This window comes from Dasypus novemcinctus, chromosome 10 (genome assembly GCF_030445035.2).
Source record: "Dasypus novemcinctus isolate mDasNov1 chromosome 10, mDasNov1.1.hap2, whole genome shotgun sequence".
Lineage (NCBI taxonomy): Eukaryota > Metazoa > Chordata > Mammalia > Cingulata > Dasypodidae > Dasypus > Dasypus novemcinctus.
The window spans coordinates 82,184,885-82,209,748 of NC_080682.1; the positions used below are offsets into that span (position 1 = coordinate 82,184,885).

General features: G+C 36.1%; 1 protein-coding gene across 4 annotated transcripts in view; it reads right to left on the bottom strand.

Annotated features, from left to right (window-relative positions):
• Positions 1-5,281: 5,281 nt before the first annotated feature.
• The window catches only part of USP47 (ubiquitin specific peptidase 47), a 145,963-nt gene continuing 126,380 nt past the window's right edge, over positions 5,282-24,864 (bottom strand). For 2 of the 4 annotated variants that reach the window (XM_058305727.2, XM_058305726.2), the window contains 11 exons: positions 23,007-23,122; positions 20,527-20,646; positions 17,921-18,698; positions 13,639-13,814; positions 13,185-13,265; positions 12,392-12,507; positions 12,071-12,189; positions 9,833-9,963; positions 8,604-8,651; positions 8,387-8,517; positions 5,282-7,585 (listed from right to left, as the gene is read on the bottom strand). In XM_058305727.2, the coding sequence (XP_058161710.1) occupies positions 7,411-7,585; positions 8,387-8,517; positions 8,604-8,651; positions 9,833-9,963; positions 12,071-12,189; positions 12,392-12,507; positions 13,185-13,265; positions 13,639-13,814; positions 17,921-18,698; positions 20,527-20,646; positions 23,007-23,122 (1,991 nt within the window). In that variant the 3' untranslated portion in view covers positions 5,282-7,410. The remainder of the gene's footprint in view (positions 7,586-8,386; positions 8,518-8,603; positions 8,652-9,832; positions 9,964-12,070; positions 12,190-12,391; positions 12,508-13,184; positions 13,266-13,638; positions 13,815-17,920; positions 18,699-20,526; positions 20,647-23,006; positions 23,123-24,864) is intronic. The other 2 variants (XM_071218213.1, XM_071218211.1) reach the window with 1 other exon arrangement.

Consider the following 24,864-nt stretch of genomic DNA (forward strand, 5'->3'; position numbering starts at 1 on the left):
AATTTCCTACTGCTCTCTTAGTTTTCCAGAACTGCTATCACAAATACCACACAAAAGGTTGGCTTAAACAATGGGCATTTTTTGCTTCAAGGTCGTGAGGCTAGGAGAAGTCCAAAAAAATCTAGATATTGTCAAGGCTTACTTTCTCCCTGAAGACTCTAGGGCTCTGGTGCTGGCTGCAGAAAATCCTTGGGGTTCACTGGCCCTTCTGTCACAGTGACATCTTCTCCTTTCTCTTCCAGTTCTGACTTCCTGCTTCTGCTTCTTTATAAGGCCTTCAATAATCTGGATTAAGACCCATCCTCATTCAGTTGGGCTATACTTTAGCTAAACATAATACCTTCAAGAGGTCCTATTTATAATGCGTTCACACCCACAGGAATAGATTAAGAACATGTCTTTTTTGGGGTACATAATTCAACTTACCATATAAGGTGAGGTCATTAACAGGAAGGAGAAGGTGAGCTGGTTAGAAACCTGTTTACCTGAGGCAGATTAAGGCAAGCAGAACAGGCCCAAGTCTGTAAAGTATGTATAGGTACTGAAGAGCAGCTTACTTTTATGAGCCAATGGGTGGGTAGAGTGGGCAGCCGATGGTTTTAACATGTCTAAATTGGAGAACATAACTCAATCTACCATGTTACTGTAACAAATGATCACAAACTTGGTGGCTTAAAAAATACAAATTTATTATAGTTCTTTGACATGGGTCTCACTGGGCTGAAGTGGAAGTGTTGGCAGGTCTGCATTCTGAAGGTTCTAAGGGAGAATGTTTCTTGCCTTTTTTAACTTCTGGAGGTCACTTGCATTCCCTGGCTGGTGGCCTCCTTCATACCTCTTCAAAGCCAGCAACAAAAGGTCACAGCTCAATCACTCTGCATGTAAGGTAAAATATTCATAGGAGTGTAGAGCATGGACATCGTTGGGGGTCATTATTCTGCCTACATAAATGACTGAGAGGGAAACCAATCCTGGTACCAGCTGTGTCTGGATTCCTTTTATTATAAGTAACCAATAATATTGTAGACAAAGCTGTTGATAGCCTTTCTGATTTTTAAGCTAACACACTCCTGTTTATGGAGCCAGTCACACAATGAATAATAGCAAAAGGATGGGGGGAGTGCAGCTTTTTAACTCAACCCACTCACTTTTCCATAACCCAATGCAGAACTTTGGAAATGACAGGATTTGAAAATGAAGAGTTTGGGTGTATGATGCAAGTTCTGAGTCTATTCCCCAGCCACTATGCAGATGAGAATGGCTGGCTGCCAACCCACACAGCCTCAACTGAACAGGAAGAGGAGTGTGATGCAACAAAACTGATTGCTGACCCTTCCCAGTTCCTCTCCTGCCTGTTGTTTCTTCCATTCCTCTCTCCTCAGTCCTGCCTCACTGGACTGGTTCTTTGGACTTTTGACAGAATCAAAAGAAAAGGATTCAGGGCAGAAGGATGACAGTTGAAGAGAGAAGCAAGAGGGGCTGATGTGGAGTAAGAAGAGAGGGTTGGATGAAAAAAAGAGGTAGTATTTCTATGGTTTGTGTATTCCCTTCTAGATAGTCAAGAAACACAACTAAATAATTACTTTTTCCTGTCTAGACCAGTTTTTAAGTTAAGACAGCTAACTGCCATGGAGGTAGGCACCTTCACACTAAGCTTGCTGAGGTGTCACTTCAGCAGCAGTGCTACAATTATCCTATATGAAGATGACGAGAGAAGGGGTGAGAAATCACCTTTAAGGGAGACTGAAATGTTTGGGGAATTGGTTATTTCCCTTCCTCATCTCCCATGAGGGAGGTTCCCTTAGCCGAAACCTACAAGGGGAACATTAACATTCATAAAACGTGTATGAAACTCATTATCTCAAACACGGGGTGGCCGTACACTGACTTGCTATTAATGTACCAAAAAAGAAACACTAGGGTGAGAGCGTTTGTTGGAACAGCCAGGCAGAAAGGGGGACAGAACCACACCTTTGAGTACCCAGAGGTATGACAGGCAAAGGTTGATTCTGATAGTAACCATATACCCAGAGATAGGGGCATGGAAGAAAGATAAAATTAGGGACTGAAAACTTGCTGGGGCCCAGTGCAGCACAGGACAAAGTGGTGCGTATTTCAGAAGAATGTGGTATGATTTTGCAAGAGGTTTAGTCAAGTTTCCTAAGGTACTGCAATGCCTAGGGCAGCTGTTTGGATCTGAGTCCTTTCCTGGCAGGACCAGAGTGTCACCATTGACCATGAGGTACAGCGGTGCTCAGGGATGTATTCACCAAGTGCAATGAATGTCTCATGATGATGGAGGAGGTTGTTGTGGGGGCAGGAGTGGGGTGGGGAGGGTGGGAGGTATAAGGGGACCTCATATTTTTTGAATGTAACATTAAAAAAATAAAGAAAAAAAAAAGTGAAGAGTGATCAAGCAAAAGGTGACGTAGCCTCACCACTACTAACAGGAGGCTGCTTACATAAACTGATGTCTTTTCCATATCTTCTCTCTTCCACTATTGGTTGAGCTGGTCCGGGAAGAGAGCGAGCACTGAGCATACCTTTCTTCCCACACCAAGCTGTGAGCTGCAAATCTAGCTAGGGGAGAGAGGGGAGCTATAAACCAAAGCCTGAATCTTTAACAAACCCAAATTAAAAAATTAATTTCCCTCCACCCCCTTGTTGTTTACGTTTGCTGCGTCTGTGTTATGTGCTGGTGTTTTTTTTAGGAGGCACAGGAAACAGAACCCAGGACTGCCCATATGGGAGGAAGGTACCTAATCACTTGAGCCACCTCTGCTCTCTTTATTGTGTCATTATGTCTTCCTCCTTGTGTCTCTTGTTGCATCATCATCTTGTATCAGCTCACCATGCCTGCTAATGGCATCAGCTCACTGTCTTGCATCAACTTCTTTGCTGTCTAGCTCATCTTTAGGAGGCACTGGAAACTGAACCCAGGGCCTCCCATTTGGTAGGTGGGAGCTCAATCGCTTGAGCCACATCCGCTTCCCCAGATAGTTTTTTTTTTTTTAAAGATTTATTTCTCTCCCTTCACCCTGCCCCCCACCCCGGTTGTCTGTTCTCTGTGTCTATTTGCTGCGTCATCTTCTTTGTCTGCTTCTGTTGTCGTCAGCGGCATGGGAATCTGTGTTTCTTTTTGTTGAGTCATCTTGTTGTGTCAGCTCTCCGTGTGTGCAGCACCATTCCTGGGCAGGCTGCACTTTCTTTCGTACTGGGCGGCTCTCCTTACAGGGTGCACTCCTTGTGCATGGGGCTCCCCTACACGGGGGACACCCCTGCGTGGCAGGGCACTCCTTGCATGCATCAGCACTGCACATGGGCCAGCTCCACACGGGTCAAGGAGGCCTGGGGTTTGAACCGCGGACCTCCCATGTGGTAGACGGACGCCCTAACCACTGGGCCAAGCCCACCACCCCCAGATAGTTTTAATAAAGCAAAGTGACTCAAAAGTTATGGGATTGCATTAAGTGCTTGCAGTGAGCCCACTTCCCTGCAGGAGCTTGGTTTCAGTGGAACAGTTTGTAGTTACTGTAAAAAAAAAATTCCCACTACATATTTAAACATTATAAATGAAGCTGAAAACTAAGTGTGCACTCATTGGGGGTGGTAGATAGGAACAAAGAAAGCAAAAGGAAGGATTAGCTTGGTCCCCACCTTTAAAAGGGCCACTGATCACTCCTGGCCCAGTGAATTCTCAGGTTCTGACCAATCAGACCACTACCTTTTCTTCTGTACAGATCAGCTGGTGAGGGGATGGACAGACAGTGCTGTCATAAGGACGGACCTGTGCATTTTTTCCTCAGTACTTTTTTAACCATCCTACCTTGGCCTCTAGTGATTGCGGCATCCTTTTCTTAAATGGTCATGAATGTTTTAACATGTTCTTGATTGTTTCTGAAAGCCAGACATTGAAAGTTAACACTATATCCAACCAAATAATATCCCCCCTTCCTCACATACTATACTGAGAAGTATCTTCCACTTCCATTTATGCTAAACCTAGGTGTCTACAAGCTTTATTTGGACCACAAACTCCTTTGAAAATCTGATGAAAAAACATTTTGTTAGCTCCCTAGAAAATTATACATACAATTTTGCATTTGGTTCAGGATTTATGGTCTTCTCCCAAGGCTTATGTCTTAGGACAGCTAGTAACCAAAATACTGGTTTGCTTCTCAAAAATTACACAGCATTGTTTAGATGGAATAGTTTTATTTAGCAAACAAAAAACTTGCTAATTCAAATAATATTCTATTCCATGTACTCTAGACTACAATTTGCAAGTAACAAATGCAAAAAAGTTGGTTAGGGCCTTGATGCTGAATAAAGGAACAACATTCAGAGGGAAAACTACAATGTCCAGTTGAAAAGGAGACATTTAAATACTAGCGAATGAACCAGAGAAAAAGATTTTATTGTATTCCATACATTCACAGGTCACTTCCAGGTTCAGTAACAACACTGCAATCCTATGATGCTGTGCACTCCTTTAGCTTAGACACGTAAGTCTGTAGCACTCTCCTCTCCTGGCCTAAAGATGTACCCCAATACCATTCCTAATAGGGAGGCCTGGCAACCAATAGCTATTTCATTTCATTTGAGTATTTTCTGGCTGGGGCATAGGTTCACCCGTTTTCTTACACTTTTAAAGTACTTTGCCAATTACATTACAAAAGATCACCAAACACTCTAGTGCAGGGTGTTCATGAGGTATTTTTCACTATGTTATTTCATCATGACTACTAGTCTCACACATGCTTCCTTAATTTGAGAACTAGTCAAATTTCTGTACTGACTGGCTAGACATGGCATGGTCTTAAAACCATAGCATTTGCTTCTTTGGCCAGTGTGCACCTCAGCCTTAACCAATTGCCTCCAAAAAGGAGGTACTTGGTTTTTAGAGTGTGCACAGTTGATATAAACATATTTGCCCCATAGTCGAAGCTCTTCAAACACTTGCATGATCCGTGGCAGCAGAGCCACAATTTAGTGCATGTTGCCTGCCTTAGCCTCAGCAGACACACAAAACAAGGGTCCCCTGCCCCAGTGCTCCAGGGCACTTGATCCACACACTGTCAGTGCTCTACCTTGTAGGTTAGAGATGCTCACTTGATTCTTTAAATCCCAGACATGCTGATACGCATAATTTCCCTCACATAAATTACTGTTCCCACCTCCACAAATTCACTTTAAAAAGCTCACCACCCTCTTTACGGAAACACATAAAGTGCAACATTGTGTTTTATTTATCAGGCACTGAAAAGGAAGAAGCTTCTAATTTTTCTTTTCTGTAGTGAAATACATTTTTTTGACTCTTGTTATTTTTAATATGCCTGCAGTTAGAAGCAGTGATTAAAAACAAAATGAAACAGGGCAGAAGGCACAGAATAAGCAGGTGTGAGAAGAACTTTACCATTTAGTCACACTAGAACACTAAACAAAATCAAAACAAAAAATCCCAAATTCCGTTTTGTTTATGAGTCTGCCTCCTCTGTTATGGAGTCAATCAGTCCTCAAAAGCAAAACCTCTACTTATTAATCCCTGTATTCCAGATAGGCAGACCTGTTTCAGAACCAAACAGCTGAAAATCCAAGTGATGTAAAAGACAATTCATCACAAATGCTAAGTTTTCTTCTGAGAACACTACCGGTTCCTGCAAATTCAGAACAGTACCTCAATCAAATTTAGCAGACTGCTACATATTTTACATGCAATAAAAAGTAGCCAGAAAAATACTTTAGAAAAGACTGTTTTCCCTACAGATTCCAAGAGGCTTTAAGACATCATGGGATTCTCCACCACTATATTCAAACTGCAAAATCAACATTTACAAATTTATTTTCTAGTTATCTCTTAAATGGAAAAAAAGGTAAAAATTCGACTTTGAAATTATCAACAGGATCCCCCAAAAGTTAAATATATTTTCATCTCTCTATGGAAACTTTACTGTAAATATCCCTTATCATAGAAATGAGATAATTATTTAATATGTTATAAAATGTTATAGTTAAAGAGAACAATCTATTCTTAATCCAGAATCTTTATCCACACAAGTTTAATGACTAAAATAACACAACAGAATGAACAAATTTTTATTGGCATGTTCATTGTTGTAAACAGCATCTGGCATGAAAAAATTTTACCAAAACCTTTTTATTGATTTTTATAAATTAGATGGCATTTCCAAAATTTATATAGAATTGTGTTCATTGAATAGTTTTATTTAGCAAAGCAAAAACTTGCTGATTCTAAAAGACTCTGCAATGAAATCACGTTGACTACATCAGTCTGTACCATGACCTGATCTTACTAGCAAGTTTATTCAGTATGATGTTAAGACGTTTCCCCAAAGTTAAGCTACATGTAACTACAAATCAACTCCAAAAATTAAAGTTGGACTTACAAGCATTCTAGAAGATTCAAACTTGAAGTAAATCTTCAAAAATGACTGTACAAAAAGAAAAAAAAGCCACTGAAAAGAAAAACCTCATTAACAAGGGCAAATACAATCCTACAGGACCCAGCACTGAGAAACCTCACTGCGAATTACACTGACATAGATTGCTATACTTCTCAATACACAAATATATGTAATGAATGATATGTGAAATGAATAACCATGGGCAATAGTTGAACTGCAATTATGATAACTCAATAGGATCAATTTTATTTACATGCTGAATGAACGTGTGAAATGTATTCTCTACATCCATAACTTAAGTACAATCAATTATAATTACAATACTGCAGCAAACTGAGCTGCCGTCTGCTGGGAGTGGTCTAAGGGAAACGTTCTGATGTTCCAGAACAATGTTCTTAATACTCTGAAAAAATGAAACAAAATAAAAATACAACTTCACAATTCTCTACTGGGTTAGGGCTGATTCTGAGAATTTCTTTCTTCAGCTCCTATTTTTGCTGCTTTCCAAAAGTCAACACACGTTGCATTTACTTCCGAATTGTCAATGAGGTAATGTGTGTATCAGTGAAATAAACAGAAAATTCATTCATTCACGGCCTTTGCACAGCTTTTATTATTAAGCTATGAGCATCCTGTTTGAGGCTAGTTTTACTAGCTGCTATGTGCACATTTGTCCGCAATAAAAGAAGTTTACTTATTCCCCTTTCCCCTTTGCTACTAGCAGGTTTTGCTTTTTTGTTTTTAATTTTTTTTTGCACACCCCTTTTCACTTTACAGTACATTTGACTATAGTGCACGACATGATTCCAAGTCAAAACAGTGGCCCACTGGGCACTGAGCTTCTGATTGGTGAAGAGCAGTCCAATCAGTGCTGGTGTCACTGGGTTACCCCTAACCATGTCCGGCCATAATGGCACTACACAGTAGTAGTGAACCATCTAATTAAAACCAAAAATCCCCCAGGGAAAATGCTACACTAGCAGAGTCAGTCTTGAGTCAGATCTTTATTTGGTGCTCCATCCAGATATATTTTTAGTGCTTTCTCTTTACGAGGGGAGTATGTTACACGATGGCCAGTCTTCTGGAGTCGACTGCTTTCTTTTTTCATCAGTTCATTTCTTTGCTCATCTGTCAACTCCATTAGTTCTTCGGTTTTATCCCTACATTAAAAATATTAATTACATATTAGAGCAACAGAGCCATCTGCCTCTATTAATTTGTGTTTGAATGCTAAAATGCTCCTCAAAAAGATGAAATCTGAATGTCACTGTTGAAGTTAAATAGTCTAATACACTAGGATGTCCTAGGTTTCTATTATGTTTATTATACTAACATAACACTGACATCTAAATGTGGAATAAAATAATTTCCCTGTTATTAGTAATAACTATCATTTACTGAACATCCATTGTATGATAGTTATTATACCAGTTATTTTAAATGTATTAGCTCTATCTCATGAAATTCTGCAAGACAGAGGTGAGAGAAATAACAAAGCTACATTTGAACCCATGTCTGACAGAGTCCAATGACTCTTCTTTACCCTCTATATAAACACTAGCCACATGTTGTGATAGAACCCTTGAGATGTGCCTGGTCCAAATTGAGACGCATACTTCGTAAATATAAAATATACAGTATATTTCTGAGACTTACTATAAGAAAAAAAAAAATCTCAATGATTTGTTATATTGATCACAGGCTGCAATGACAATATTTGGGATATACAGTGTTAAATAAAATATATTATTAAAATTAATTTCACCTGTGTCATTTTACTTTTTAAAATGTGGCTACCAGAAAATTCCAAATTACACACGACTCTCATTGTATGTCTATGGTCAGTGTTGCTCTATCTATATCATGTTAACAATAGTAAAGCTATTTATGAAAAACAAGGTATTTTATGCATACCAAAAATATTATATCTCTAGAAGCAACAAAAACATTGTGAATATTACCTATAAAATATGACTGCACCATCATCACAGATATAAAGAGGCCAGACATTCAGGGTAGAAACTTTAGGATTCCAGTCCAAATCCTGATGAATATCAAGGACAGAAATATCACAGGGAAAAGTTCCTCTACCCTAAGAAGAAAAGAATGAATAAGTCATGCCATTTGACATGCCCATCATGCACTAGTATGCAGATACAAACATTCTCAGAGCTTTACCTTGGCAAATTCAATATCTTCCAAAGGAATTCCACTGATTTCGTTAAGCTGTAAAAGAAAATATTATATATGAATTCATTTAAAAATAAAATTTCCTTAGAAAAGTCTTCATTTTCCCACAACCTAGAACAAGCATTTTTTCCTCCCAAAAAGTAACATATGCCTGATATAAAAAAATTGGGGAAAAAAGCAGAAAGTGGAATTCTCTCCTACCTATCCACATTGTAAATACCATGTCCCAGAAATATCAACTTTGTATCTTCTTTCCAGACCTTTCCCTATACATATACAAACTACATACACACATTTCTAAGACACATAATCAATTTAAACAGTTATCAACCTGCTTGTTTCCCCTGAAACTTTTTTAAAATTTAATTTTCTAAATCTTCATCAATTTAAGAGAAGAAAATAATATAACATTATTGTTTTAACTTGTATTTCTTCTTCTATGAAATGCTTTTCATGTTCTTTACCCATTTTAAAATTAGATTGTTCACCTTTTTCTTATTATGTGTAGCTCCTTATAAATTACAGACCTTTTTTTCATATGTTTCAAATACTTCCCCCCAGTTTCTTAACTTTTAATTTTGTTTATAGGTTGTTTTTCAAATACATATTTTTGGCTGTGCAGAAGATTTCAACTTTCATGTGGCCTATCTTTTCCTTTTGGCTTCTGGTGTTGTGAAATGTCTTTTCCTCTCCAGACTTATGAAAATATTTTTGATATTTGTATCTTTAATATTTTTAGTTTTTATATAAATTTAATCCATTTATAATTTATTTTTGTGTTTGGCATGAAAAAAAGAAATATATCTTTTTCCAAAAGAGAAATCAATTCTACTACTATTACTGATTGAATAATTCACTCTTTCCCCCAAATATTTAGAATTCCCACCTTTAAATACAAAATCCTATATTCACAGACCTTTGTCTGTATTCTCCATTCAATTCTATTTTATTGTTTTTTTTAGACATACAGTAATTTACTCTTGTAACTATTAACTCTTCCTAACTGCTTAGCACAAAGTTGATCCAACTAAAAGAAGGTGAGTATCCACTTCTGGATGGCCAGGCGTCAAAATAATTTTTCAAAGCATACCAGCAGTTCTAAGAAAAAACTAGCATGGCAGAGACAAATAAAGGCTGCCACATCAGTGTTTGGCTCTTACTTCCTAGGTTCTTTAATGCAACCCTACCCTAGCTCATTTTTTCTAAAATGAACTTACCTTCTCTCGCAATTCATCAACACTACTGCTTTCCAACACAACTTCCTGGAAGGAATCCAACCTCATTTCTGAAGGCCTCCACCGTCTTGACAAAACTGCAAGCTGTGACATGGACTTCATCTTCTCTACCCCTAAGAATATATAAGATTAGGTCATCATACTGTTTTCTTTGAAGGTTCTTAATTTTAGCTTTTCTGTAGTGCCTGACTAAAAAAGATTTACCTCAAGTATTATTCTTCAAAAGTAGGCAAGGAAGAGAGCAATTATCCCAAGGAGTTTTTGAGAATGAGATATTTATTCTCATTCCTCCAGTCTCAGAAGGTAATCCCAGCTCTTTTGCAGGCTATCCTTCAACTGATTAATTTTGATTCCACTGCCTTCTGACTCCTACTGGACAGTGCATTACACTCTCTTCTCTACATCTCCAGTCTTTGCTTCTCTGCTAGCTACAACCCCCACAGTCTACAAACATAAATCATCACTTTATCCTTTATTCACTCGAACTTATAAAAATTCTTTTTCTTTACCCCCATACTTACTGATTCTTCAAAACCTCACTCCGTGGTAACCCCAGAGCTACTTGTATGGATTCCGTAGTCTTAGTACCTATCACTTTAGAATCACAGGTTTGCAGGTCTGTTTCTTCCATGAGACTGTATGCATTTGGAGGACAATTACTGGTTCTTATTTGTTTTTGTAGCACTAGGGATTAGCCGTGTCTGTCAAATTATAGGTCACTTGACATTTCTTATTCAATTATTTTTGCTGATAAATTTTATACCGACGTAGGCACCCACCATCCAGTAACATTTTCTAGATAATCCATCTCTACTAATACTTACTCAGTCCTTCCTCACAAGTGTGACTAATATGTCTTTCATGATATATTCCTGATCTGATTATTCTTGGAGGGTCCTAGACACTCAGAGAAGAAATCACAATCTGGAGTATTTGCCTACATACTATGGTTGATGATGTTCCAGTTGTTCTTTGCCTGTCCAGTTAACTTGTCAATTAATCGGAATTTCAAGCATTTAAATTTAAACTAAGTTAGACCTGAAATAGCCATGGATAAGGTGTGATATTACTGAACCCTGTGAAAATTATCATCTTACATAAAAATATCCAGAATTTATAATACTTTAATTAATTTCTATAGAGGGAAATAAAGGAAAAACAGGAAACTAAAATCTTCCCAAGCAATAGCAAAGGCACAAAAGAATACAGAATTAGTTGTTTACCCTGATGCCATTTCCCAAAAGCCAACTACCCCCCCCAACCTCCTCCAAAAAGCAGTATTTTAAATGTAGCACTATTAATAATTATAACTGTCAAATGCGACAAATTTAAGTCTTCTTCTAAATCAATGTTCTCAAAATATTTAATAAATTATCAATACAATATCCTCAAAACAAAATAAGCCATAAAGAAAAAAAACAAACAAACATGGTTTAGAAAATATTAGCAGAGTATTAAAAATCCAATTTTTAAAAAATTTATTTTCTCTCCCCTCCCCCCGCCCCCTAGTTGTCTGCTCTCTGTGTCCATTCACTGTGTGTTCATCTGTGACCGCCTCTATCCTTATCGGCGGCACTGGGAATCTGCGTTTCTTTTTTTGTTGTTGTTGTGTCATCTTGTTGTGTCAGCTCTCCGTGTGTAGGGTGCCATTCCTGGGCAGGCTGCATTTTATTTTGCGCTGGGTGGCTCTCCTTACAGGGCGCACTCCTTGTGCGTGGGGCTCCCCTACGCAGGTGACACCCCTGCGTGGCACAGCACTCCTTGTGCGCATCAGCACTGCGCATGGGCCAGCTCCACATGGGTCATGGAGGCCTGGGGTTTGAACTGTGGACCTCCCATGTGGTAGGCGGATGCCCTAGCCATTAGGCCAAGTCTGCTTCCCCGTAAAATCCAATTTTGAAGTTGCAATTTCCAGTTAAGGGGGATTTACTATTCTTAAAATTAGAGAAAAGAAGCAAAAATTTAAAGGAAATAAAAAAAAGGAAAAATAGGAGAAAACTGAAGGACAATAGATGTACTCTAAAAGATAACACTCAGGAAGAGGACAGAGTTAGAAATCATACAATGTTTAAGAATGACTTCTTTAGGCTTAATGAAACCCAAATATACTACATTGTACATTAGATTCTTGGTAATTCATTATTTGATGAAGAACTCTATCCTTCTATTAGTTCTAAAGGATTTTCAACTGAAATTTCCCCATAAAAATATTGATAATACCATCAAGAACTTCAAGGAAAACCTCCCAGTTGCTGGAAATATTAATATCTTCCTCATAAATATGATAATCCAAAAAGACCGTGCCAGGATTCTTCCATGTTTTTTTCCTTAGACGAAACCTACAAACATGATAAGACATTTAAAAATCGTATAATTTGAAATTCTTAATTTGGAAAATTGATATTGATATGACATCAAGAAAAAATGAACTATGTTCAAATACAAGCCAAATAAGTATTCTTTAAAATTTGGAGAAAATGGAATGAAATTCTACCAACAGTTCAAATTTAGTATCCTCAAGAAGAATTTCAAGTACGTTACCTGTCAATACTGAGCTCTAAACCACATTGCTCCCTGAGTTGAGGAATTAATTCCTCTTTTGATTGCCGTACAGTCATTCCTTTGGCAAACACAGCATCTAGCAGAAATTTGCATGGCTAGGAATAGGAACATAATAAATGCTTGAATTACACCTTAAAATAAGAATTAACAAGACATTTTTCTTTGCACATTATGACTGTGAAGGGCCCCAGTTTAGGAGGCTGTCTTCCTAGGTTCAAAACCTGGCTCCACTATTTAATAGCTGTGCTATCTTGGGAAAGTTTTCCTAACATCTCTGTATTTCAGTTTTTTCATCTGTAAACTGGAGACAGTATCTTCCTCATAGGGTTATTGTGAAGATTAAATAATGTGCTCATATTGCCTTTCTTGCAATAAAATAACTACAATTCTGAAAGTAAAGAAGAACCATTTTTATGAACTAAATTGAGAGAAATGTATATTAATTCTCTAAGTTCATTAATTGTCTCGAGAGACTTAGTATCTACAAATGTAAGTAAAATGACTGTAATGGGTGAGATATTATGGGTGACAGATAAAATACTTGTTGAATGAATAAAGGGCATGTAATGAAAATTTAACCCCTTGTCTATTTGGCAATGTTGAGTGTTGCAACAGAGACTATATGGCCCACAAAGTGAAAATATTTCCTAGAAAAAGTATACCTTCCCCTGCTTTAAAGAAATTAAAAACTACTAGTAATAAAATCTCTGCATTGTATGCTTTTGAAAACTACAGACTATAACCTTATATTGCCCTTAAATATATTACTTACCTCTTGTTCATTGACTAAAAGCTGGTACACTTTAACTCTGTATTCTCCTTTTTTAAGTGCTCTCCCCAGTCTAATTGTAATCTATAAATTAAAAACATTTTATTTTTTAGATTTTTAGATGTACTTCCTCACACAATAAACAACCTACTCTCACCCCATTGTTTAGTTTTGTTTACCAAGTTTCTCTATTTTGGGCTCTTTGAGAACAGATATATCTTTTATCCCTAAATCCCCAGTACCTAGAACAGTAATGGACATATAGTCAATATTTAACACATGTTTGTTAGGTGAATAAAGTAAAGCAAAACAAACACAAAACCCCAAAATAGCCACTAAATGTCAAAGGAAAATTATTTTAGGGTATCCATTTCACCTTACTTGAAAATAGTGCAAGATGCTCTCAAATTTATCATTTAAAACAGACTCTAATTTTTCAAAGATTATTTTAATCAACCTTATTGTCATCTGAAAATGATGTAAGTGTCTCATTTAGGCGGACGCTCTCAAACTCTTGATTGCTGGCATAAACTCGAAAGACCTTGAAGTGAGAGGATAAAACTCCAACAAAGGGCTCTAAATGTTGTTTGAAAGCAGCCAGAGTAATTCTTTTATCAACATGTACCATCAACCCTAAGCAAGAAAAAAAACAAAAACAAAAAACAAAATAGAAAGAACAATTAAAAAGAATACTTTTAAAGTATAAATAAAACAGTTCATATACTTTTTATTACTCTACAAACAGGAAAAGGTGCCCCCTTTCAGGTATTTTACTTTTAGTTAGTATACTACATTGAAATGAACAAAAAAACATAGACACTGAGTTTATTAGTAGGTATAATCTGACAGTTTTAAATCTTGAGATATGTAGGTACCTTACAGGAGAACGTACACTGTATATACATTCCTAGTTCTACATGGTAATAGTGTAGGCTCTCGCTGAGTTTAAACCCTGACTTCTCTGCTTACTTACTAGCTATGTGTAAATCAGCAACCTCTGCACCATCATTTCCTCATATGAAAACTGGAGATGATTAACAGTACCTACACCTCAGTGTTGCAGTGTATAGTCAATGAGGTAATATATTTATCATACTTTTAAACACAGTGTTAGACACACAGTAATTGCCTGTGTTTACTGTTAGTAAATCTAGACTGGTACTTCTACGAGGAAAAATGTCCAAGATTGACATATTGTTTGTTTAGTCATGTGGCTGGACAGTACCAGGAATAGCATTTAAATGTATCAACTACTTCCTCCCTTCACATCCCCCATGCTTAAACTGTAATGGTTTTGTCATTGTACAAGGATATTTGATGATTTTTTTCCCTAATGCTTATTATTTTGGGGGGGTAGGTACCGGGGATTGAACCCAGGATTTCATATATGCAAAGCAGGCTTCATATATGCAAAGCTACACCCACTCCACTAATACTTATTATTTTAATATTCTGTCTCTTTATTTTATAGCCCACTCAAGAGGATATTTCTGGAATGTTCTATTTACAGTTCTGGTCTTCATATTCTAACAGAGTAAAAATTTAATTGTCCCTTTCTCTGTAATATGGCAGCACATAATATATAAGAACTACCACTCTGGTGGAACATGGTCCATTTATAGCCCTAAGACTGCCTCTCCAATAGGCCTCTTTTTCAATGTGAAATCTATACCAAAGGTAAAGGATGAAACCCTAAATCATTCCTGATTTACATTTTCAGGCCATCTCTACTCTTGGATAGAAATTTTCTGAGTGGATATTTCAAATAACTTGATGTTGATAGACTGTTCACCTTGTTCACTGTAGAAAATGTGGTAAAAGTGAATGAGCAGAAAATACAAACAAGGTGATTAACTTGGTTTATTATATACCATTTGAGGCAGCATTTCTTTTCAATTTGCTTAAAATATCAATTTCTAAGCTTTAAGGGATGCTCAGTTTTAATAATCCAATTTTTGGCAAGCACAAGCTTCTATGCTATCCAAGCAGGGTACTAAATATCTTAAGATATTTCTTGAGAGACAGTTATAATGGAAAAACTCCTTGGCTAGAAATCAGAAGCCTAGGCTGGACTTCAGTTTTGCCACTTTGATAAATGGCTACAGGTAGGTCATCTAATGTCCGAGTCACAGTTTTCTCATGGAATCAAAACACCAGTCTGAGATTATTACAACAAATATGGTAGATTCTAAAAATGCTTAGCATAGCCATGGCAAAGAGTATTAGTTTAATTTATTGGCTAGAATTATTTTAGTTTTAGAGATTATCACTGTACCACTTCTGCTATCGACCTCTTTAGACTGAAGTCAGTCTGTCTGTGAGGTTTTTCTTTTCCTTTCTTTTCTTTTACACGTTTCCTGAATGAAGTAGTAACCAAAATTGCACAAAGAAATTTCAGTGTAAATGTACTACTGTTTATATTGTATTTCTTTGACCTTTTTGCTTATATTGAAGTGTCTGCAAATTACAGTATTTTCAGAGAAATGTTTACAATTATTCCCTGAAATAATTACTGGACTATAACAGAAGTCTAAGTATCTCCACAGAATTCTTTCTAAGGTTGAGACTATCATCCAACCAAATTACAGAAAATCATTCTAAAATCAGTTAAAAGACATCTCCAACTTTTTCCTGAAGAAGAGCTATTTTAATTTCTCCAATGCCTCTTGAAGGGTTGAGGATGATAAGAAAGCAAAGTTACTGGTTATTTTTGTCTTACTTAGTTGTGGACCCTAATAAAGTAAGCAGCAGTGGTAGCACTATGGGGGTGGTAGAATGTGTATTAGGCTTATAATAAAAATATCTGAGTCTGATCCTAACAGCAGGGCCTACTAGGTGTGGGCCTCAGGCAACACTGAGCCACAGTTTCTTCATCAGTGGATAGTACAACAGTAAATTTACATAGCACTTAAGAGAACTAAATGAGATAATGTAACTTAATGAGCCTTATGAGATGCAAGATCTGTACAAATTTAAAGCATTATAATAGGGTTTCTCTGTTTCCATTCTGGTCCACTAATCCACATTTTTGCACTTGAGTTTCTGTAGTATAAGGTTCTGGTGTTAGCCACACCTAATTAGTTAAAAACACAAATCATTGCATTTTTACTATGAATTTCTTAATTTCTACCACCTAATTTTCTTAATGCCTTTTAAAAGACAGAATTTTGAGACTATAAGTATCATAGCACTTAACTTTTATAGTGGTTGTTTATATGCCTTCTCCCTACCAGATAAACCATAAAGGTGCACCTCTGTCATCTCTACTTTCACTGATTAGACAGGGCCTGGCATCTAGTATGGATTCAGGACATATTAATTGGGTGGGTGGATAAATGGATGAAGAGTGGGGCTCTCTTCTGGAGGTAACAGGAACAAGTACATTCAATTAACAGCCTTAAATCCTAATAATGGTTCCACTGCTAACTGGCTATACAGACACTTTTGGGCAAAGTCATTCATTCAGCTTCTGTTTCAGTCAATATTAATAGCTTCCTTGTTAAAGACTAATGTATTTAGTTGTTCAGTTATTTCCCTTTTATACCTGAGGAAAGATTTTGTATCTTGAACTTGGTTGTCCTGCTAATTATTTGGCTGGGTTTAGTCGGAGGTTTTATAAAAGTTCTTTTATTTTTTAAGTTTCACACTAACGTTTTTTAAAGGAGGTAATGGGGATTAAACCTGGGACCTCATACATGGGAAGCGGCAATCAACCACTAAGCTACATCAGCTCCCCAATGAGTGTCAGAGTTGTTATTTTTTGTTTGTGTGGTTTTTTAGGAGGTACTGGGGATCGAACCTGGGACCACGTATGCGGGAAGCAAGTGCTCACACACTAGAGCTACATCTGCTCCCCTCACAAGATATTGATGAGGGTTTTCTTTGGTGGTGGTGTGGCTTGTTTATTAAGCACAAATGACCTTTAAGATCTCTTCCATGTTTTTGAGATTATGAAATTTGTAATTTCTAGTTTGTATCTTGCCTGGCACTTAGTTCAAAGAATCAAAAAAATTTTTTTTAAAAAAGCTCCTTGCCGTTCTCTGACTTTCCCAGTTAATTATGAACTTTTCTGGGGATGGGAAAGTGAAGTTGATATTTGTATTAGAGAATGGAGGGAAGTAGATGTACAAATAAATTTTCCTGGGAACTGAATGTTAAGATTTCTAAAGGATCCGGGCTTTTTTTGTTGTTTTTGGTATAGTATTTACTTTTCAAACTACCCCCAATTTTTTACTTAGTGCTTTTATATAATTCTTTCCTAATACTGAGTTTTTTGTTTTTTTTTTTTGTAAGTACTGGGTATAGAACCCAGGACCTCATATGTGGGAAACAGGAGCTCAACCAATGAGCTACATCTGCTCCCCAATCAGAGTTGGGTTTTTTCCCTTTGTTTGTTTTTTCAGGAGGTACCAGGACCAAACCCAGGACCTCATACGTGGGAAGAAGGCACGCAACCACTTGAGCTAATACTTTTTTTCCCCTATCTTATTTTGATCTCACCAGAGTTCTGGCATAATACTGTCATAAAGGTCCATACCTGGGTCTAAGGACATTCTCCACTACAACTAAATTGAAAATGAAAGAAGAGGCAATAGAGAAAAATCCTATAATCCAGGAGGTTATAGGTGGTTTCAGAATAAAGTACCTAACTTTTAGCTGACTCTTAGCTAAAAATTTAAATAAACTGAGAGAAAAAACTGATGTCGTTTCAAATAGCCCTTTCCTTTTTAAGTACATACATTTATGTCCTTCCCCAGAACCTTCATCTGCTGCATAGGGTTCTGCTTTGAAATACATGTATTGTATTTCTCCCCTACTCTTGCCACTCTCGTCATATTCACTGTCGGTTCCAGAGTCTTCTTCTGCTGTATCCCATGTCTCTTTTTTCCCTTCATTTGCTTTAGTTCTTCTACTACTTGTGATACTATGAGAATCAAGTCCATTAGCCAAAGGGATCTGAGCATTATCCGCATTGCACAAAGTATCACTGCTATGACTGGAGCTAAGAATATCACTGTCCACTGAACTTGTACTCCTGTCATTATTTACATCTGAGTCTGATCGTTCCTCAGACTGAAAATTTTCTGGATCAGAAGTCTGAATATGCTGTTCAAGCTCTCTATTGTCCACTGATGCTGAAGAGTCCCTTTCATTGAGAGGTGATTCAATGTTTTCAAAGTCACTTGTCTCAGTACTCTTGCTGCTGTCCCCATTATCTCCATCCTGCTGCTGCTGTAATGACAAGCTTTTGAGTTTTTCAGTGCTTTCTTCTAAAATAGCTTCCACAGACTTTAGGCTCCCTACAGGTCCTTTAACTCTTCCACAATCATCATCTCCATTACCAGAATCTCCCCCAGCTTTCTGGTATGCTGTCCTTTTGGAAAAAGATCCTGGGGCTTGTTCAGGTAACAAAACAAATAATCTGATTGTATTTGCATGCCGATCCAGGAGTCTCCATAAATGAGAGTCTGTAAAAGCCATCTGGTAATCCAAAGTCTCAGAACTTTCAACAAATACCTAAATAGTAAGTCAAAGAGTTATATTACACCACTAATTTTAGTGATATTTTCATTCATCATAAGAATACTATCACACAATAGAACACATTACATAGTAAGTTAGTAAGTTTTGGGATAATAAAGAGTAAGCAAGTAAAGTTTCTAAAAAAAATGTACATTTTGGGGGACCTAACATTAGGTTGATATGTCTTTTGTAACTTGCCCATAAAACTGTGCTAAGATAGAGTGGACGTATACATACACCTTCTTTATGGGTTGTCCATTTTCACAAAGATCTTGTATTCAACATCCTGTTCCTCAGGAAATCAAAGTTTAGCATGAATATAGGTAGAAGAACATGTATAAAGACACCTAAGGAATACAATCACCAAAATCCAGATTGTAGAAAAATCTAATAGACAAGAGACCTAGTTTTTCACAAATAAATCGTAAACAAACAAAAAAGACAAAGGGGAATTTATAAATTAAAGTAGACTAACAGATATATAATAAAGATTTTATTTAAATTCTAATTTGGCCCAACAAATCCTACTAGAAAAAATAAATTTTACAAGATAATCAAGGAAATCTGAATACTAACTGGATGATGATTATAATAAGGAACTTTTATTAATTTTTAGTTGTAATGTATTGCTATGTTTTTAAAATGAGATCACATCTTTTAGAGATATACATTGATATTATTTTTACATAAAATGATATGCTGGGGATGTGTTTCAAATAATCTGGGGGGGTAGTGGGTGGATAAATATAGATTAAATAAGAGTTGACAATTGTAGAAGCTGAATAAATGGGTACACGGGGGTTAACTATTCTATTTTTGTATATGCTTTAAAATTTCAATAAAAAAGTATTTTTTTAAACAAGATTCTTATACATTAATTTGGCAATATCAATAGCATATTGAGTTTTGCATGAAGAGATATCCCTATTAATATTCAGTAAATGCTACAAATTGGGACTACTAGCTAACCATTCAGGAAAAAAATAAAGATAGATCCCCACTGCATTCATTGCTCTAATAAAACAGCAGTAAGGTAGATTAGAGATTTAAACTTTATACATACACACACCATAAAAGTATTACAAAAAAATACAGGTAGATAAAAAATACAGATTAGCATTAATAAAACTATATTAAGAAAGGTTAAATGAGCCAAAAGACTAGACCGCATTAAGGTAAATGAGACTGGAAGAGGAAATAAAAGATGCCAAACAAGAAAAAGTTTGGATGTCAATTTATCTAATGACATTAGGAACCACAGACTTATGAAAAATGACAAGCAATGAAACACACAATATCAAGAGATAAAACAAGAAGAACAATATGAATGCTCTCCTCTCCAACAGAGATGAATGAATAATTAAAGGGACCAAAGTTGGATGAAGCCAACATTATTATTTTCTCTATCCTAGGCATGCCTCTGACTTTTACCATCAAGTACTGCCTTATGGGAGAAGCTCAAGAATGACCAAAATTCAGAGGATGTTGTGGTTAGAAATGGCCAGAAGGCTTTACCAAAGGAGTAGGAATAATCTTGGGCTTGAAAAAAAATGCAGGGAGAGGGGGAAGAACACTCTAGGTGGATGATAGCACATGAACAAAGGCAAAGAAGAGGAGAACCAGCAAGACTCACTTAGAGAAAAGAAAACAGACTGATGTGACCTTATTACAATGGAAGATATTTAGAAGATGTGAGAATTTAAATGGTAAGTTGGAGACAGACAGAGGATGACTGTAGAGGCTAAGGCTTTAAAATCTGAACTTAATTTCATTTACTATTACACCAGCACAGAAAATAGTAATTAAAAAACAAAAGACGTACCTTGTTACTTCTAAAAAAACCTTCAGCTTTTAGGGTTTTACTAGGTACACTGAGAAGACGCAAATCATTATAGCAGCGTTCCAGCACTATTCTCATTGTTTCAGCAGGTAATTGGGAGGCCTGTAATGAAGGTAATTAAAAAAAATACTCTTTCAAAAATAATTGTTTGACTTGGGAAAACAAGATATTGCTAAGTTCTCCTTAAAAATAAAACAAAAAATTAACTGAGAAGTAATTTTAGAAGTTTTCCAATTTTTTAAGAATCTAAAGGAAAAAAATATTACTTCCATTAATTATGCAGCAAATCAGGAGAACAAAGTATTGATTATAAATGTATGCTCTGGAACTATTTTAAAGGTAGGGAATTTTCACTAAAAATTCAATTCCTCTCAAACTTGCCAAGTAAATAAGATGATTTAATTAAAAAATCTGAGTGCTGAAGCCAAATCAACAGTTAATTTAACTTCTATGCTTTTCATGAGCTCTTCTATATCCTATGAATAGTTGTTAACACTTTTATTAAATCAATTTTCTTTTGTTTAAAATGAGATTAAATCAATAGGTAAAATTTATTCTAAAGTTTCACAGCCTTAATTTTTTTTGTCACTTTATGATGTTCTCATGAAATGAGTAGATACAAATGATTTGCTTTATTATATTATTACAATTTTTTGAGGTACTGGGGCCAGGGTCGAACCTAGGACCTTGTATATGGGAAGATGGCGCTCAACCACTGAGCCACTTCAACTCCCCTGAGTTGGTTTTTTCATTTGTTTGCTTGTTGTTTGTTTTTTTCTGTTTTTAGGAGGCACTGGAACTGAACCTTTGACCTCCGATGTGGGAAGCAGGCACTCAACCACTTGAGCCACATCCACTCCCCAATTTACATTTAAAAATCATAATTTCTTCTCAATACAACTAATACTATCATATATGAATATCTAATTTTTATGAAGTCTAGTTATACTTTAAAAGTTTGCATTTGTTGACAAAATGCTTTGTAAACGCCTTTATTTTCTATAGACATATTTTTACCCAAGAAAGTTATTTGCTCTTTCAGGGAAGAGACTGTCCTGTGTTTCTTTTGTATTCTACCTTGATTCTTTAAATCTAAATTAAACTGAATTGTTTTTATATTTTTAAAATGAAATGAGGAGCAATTACACTAACGTGGCTTTTATTTATGAGTGATTTAATTACAAAATATGACTTCACAGCATGAGTTATCTCCTGGCTATTATTACTTTGGTAAAAAATATTAGAAGTCATTGCTTTTTTAAATACAATAATGAGAATAACAATAATAACCATGAATTTTTATAGAGTGCTTTTCTTGTTCCACATAAAGAACATTTATGTTTTTCTATTAACAGTCACAACAATACTGTTAAAACAGATAATTAGAAAACTCAGATAAAAGGAGACCAAAGACTAGACTGCTGTCAGTGAATGCGACTGGAAACTGGACTCAACTTCCTGACTTGTACCTACTGAATAAATTTCTACTACACCAAGGATTTTTAACCTGGAGTTCAGGGATCCACGTTTTTGTGGTGAAGTACATTTATAGCATCTACAAGGTTCTACAGAATATACAACTCCTGACAGGATAATAATCATTTCTCTGGAGTAGATTAGTCATATTGTATGAGAAATTCTAACACTTTTCATCATTATATTTTTCCAGCTCAAAAATAACAAATGAGTCTGGTTTTTCTTTGATCACTAAACCAAGTAATAAGGCCAACATTTAATTCATCACCTTCTTAGTCAAATCTCCTTTCCCATCATACTCCTGTATTTCTGTTAATATATCACTACTTTTCTGGCTATCCATGTTTGAAATGCTTCAGGTCACCTGTGCTTTTCTGCTTTACCCTGGCATTTACCAATCACAACTCATACATTCTGTTTGTATAATCTTTCTCACAATCAATGCCTTCTCTTATTTATAGTTATATGCTTTCACCTGAATTGTTTCAAAAGTCTCATCTATTTCCTAACTCCTCCCTGAATCCATTTGGAACACTAATCTTAGATTAAGCATTGCTAAATCTACCATTGTACAGTAGAGTTCTGATCACACCACTGCCATATACTTAAAAACAAAGAAAATGAAAAAAAAAAAACCCCACAAAAAAACAACAAAAAAAACACCCTACCTCCTGATGCCAACACCAAATACAGCCCAAATTTTGTGTTTACTGTTTAAAGCTCCCTATGAAATAAACTGAACTTACATTTCCAGGCTTATATTTTACAAAAGTCCAGCCAAGATAGAGAAGTCATTGTTATGTCCACTGGCCTCACACTTTTCTTACCTCCATACTTTGCTCAATCTGTTTCTTCTGAAGTGTCGTTCTTTCCTAACTAAATACTGGCTTCTTAAGGTAGCATATATCTTATCATAACTAATAGAGTGCCTTACACATAGTAGGCACGAAAAAAAAAAAACTTCAATGACCAATTGCAAAACTTACCTTTGAAATAAGTTGTTTGAATTCTGTAACTGTCTGATTTAAGTAAGCTCGCACAGTTACAGGAGCAGCTACAGACTCTGCCTTTAGATCAACAACATGAACTTTCACCATCACTTCTGTCACATTTGAAGGCATAAAAATAGAATTCGAGGTTATTTTTTAAAATGAATTTCATATAAGTAATGCATTCTTAATGTGTTTCTAATAAGTGGCAAAGAGCACTTTTCTAAATAACAAGAAGGTATATCTATGATATGTTAACAACTTTTGCAATTTTTCAAGATAAACACATAAAAAGAAATGGAAATGAGGGTAATAAAGTCCTAAATTTTTAAAGAAAATGCTAAATAATAATCTTCATTAGGAAGTATTATTTTTTGACCTATACACTATAAATTACTTATAAAAGTCAAAATGAGATTTTAAAAAATAATTTGCTTTGTTTCTTTGTAAAAGGTAACACCACTGTCAGGTTTATCAAGCATATTAAAAAAACATAAATCCAAAGTTTCAAAATACAGACATAAATTATAATACTAAATAAATACAACTATTTATTTAGACTAAAAAACAAATCCTGTAGGAAAAATAGCAGTCATCTCATACCCCACACTTGCCTTTAAACATACTTAAACCATTCAAGATCTTGTTCATAATTAAAAGACTTTTTCTCCTCAAAATAATATTCTCCATATCCCATGGAAAATTATACTACACAAAAACTGTTCTGGATTACATGTTTGTTCTTTCACTTAAATCCTTCATATTACAATTTAATCTCATTTTTTCCTCTTTTGTTTTCAGGAGATCTTGTATAACTAAATTTTTAATCTCCAGAAAAATAATCTTAACATACTACATTTAATAAGGCATTCAGGGAAGCGGACTTGGCCCAGTGGTTAGGGCGTCCGTCTACCACATGGGAGGTCTGCGGTTCAAACTCTGGGCCTCCTTGACTCTTGTGGAGCTGGCCCACGTGCAGTGCTGATGTGCACAAGGAGTGCTGTGCCACGCAGAGGTGTCCCCCGCGTAGGGGAGCCCCATGCGCAAGGAGTGTGCCCCATAAGGAGAGCCGCCCAGTGTGAAAGAAAAGTGCAGCCTGCCCAGGAATGGCACTGCACACACAGAGAGCTGACACAAGATGACGCAACAAAAAGAAACACAGATTCCCATGCCGCTGACGACAACAGTAGCGGACAAAGAAGAACACGCAGCAAATAGACACAGAGAACAGACAACTGGGGTGGGGGGAGGCAGGGAAGGGGAGAGAAATAAATAAATAAGTCTTAAAAAAAAATAAGGCATTCATCTCAAATACAGTTATCCTCTGGCTTAAATGTTTTAACCTTTTGTATGTCTTATATGTCAATCCTCAGTTTTTTCCCCATGTTGCTTATCTAAATCTGACAAAATTCTTTAAGATCGATATTAATGAATAAAGGAGATTATTTTATGTATAAGTCTTCACAACCCATACTCACACTGAGTTCTCTTTAAAAAGTGGTGTGTTAAGTCATGTCCTAATTTAATCATTTTCGTCTCCCCCCCCACATCTAGCTTAAAAACAACCTGCAAGGAAATGACTCTATATAAATACAGCAGAGTTTGACTGAAATGGGCATTACCAAATTTTCGGAAATGTAATTCTCCTACTAAAAATACTATCTTTTCCTACTAAAGACAAGTACTCTTCAAAGAACACTGTACTTAACCTATTTTAGAGAAAAGGGTCTTCACAGAAAAAGAAAGTCTGGTATTTGACAGGGTAGAAGAAAGTTTCATAATATTTATAGTGATCACTTGAAAACCTTGGTCATGAGAAAGCCCATGTACTGTCTTTTAGATACTATGTGGAATG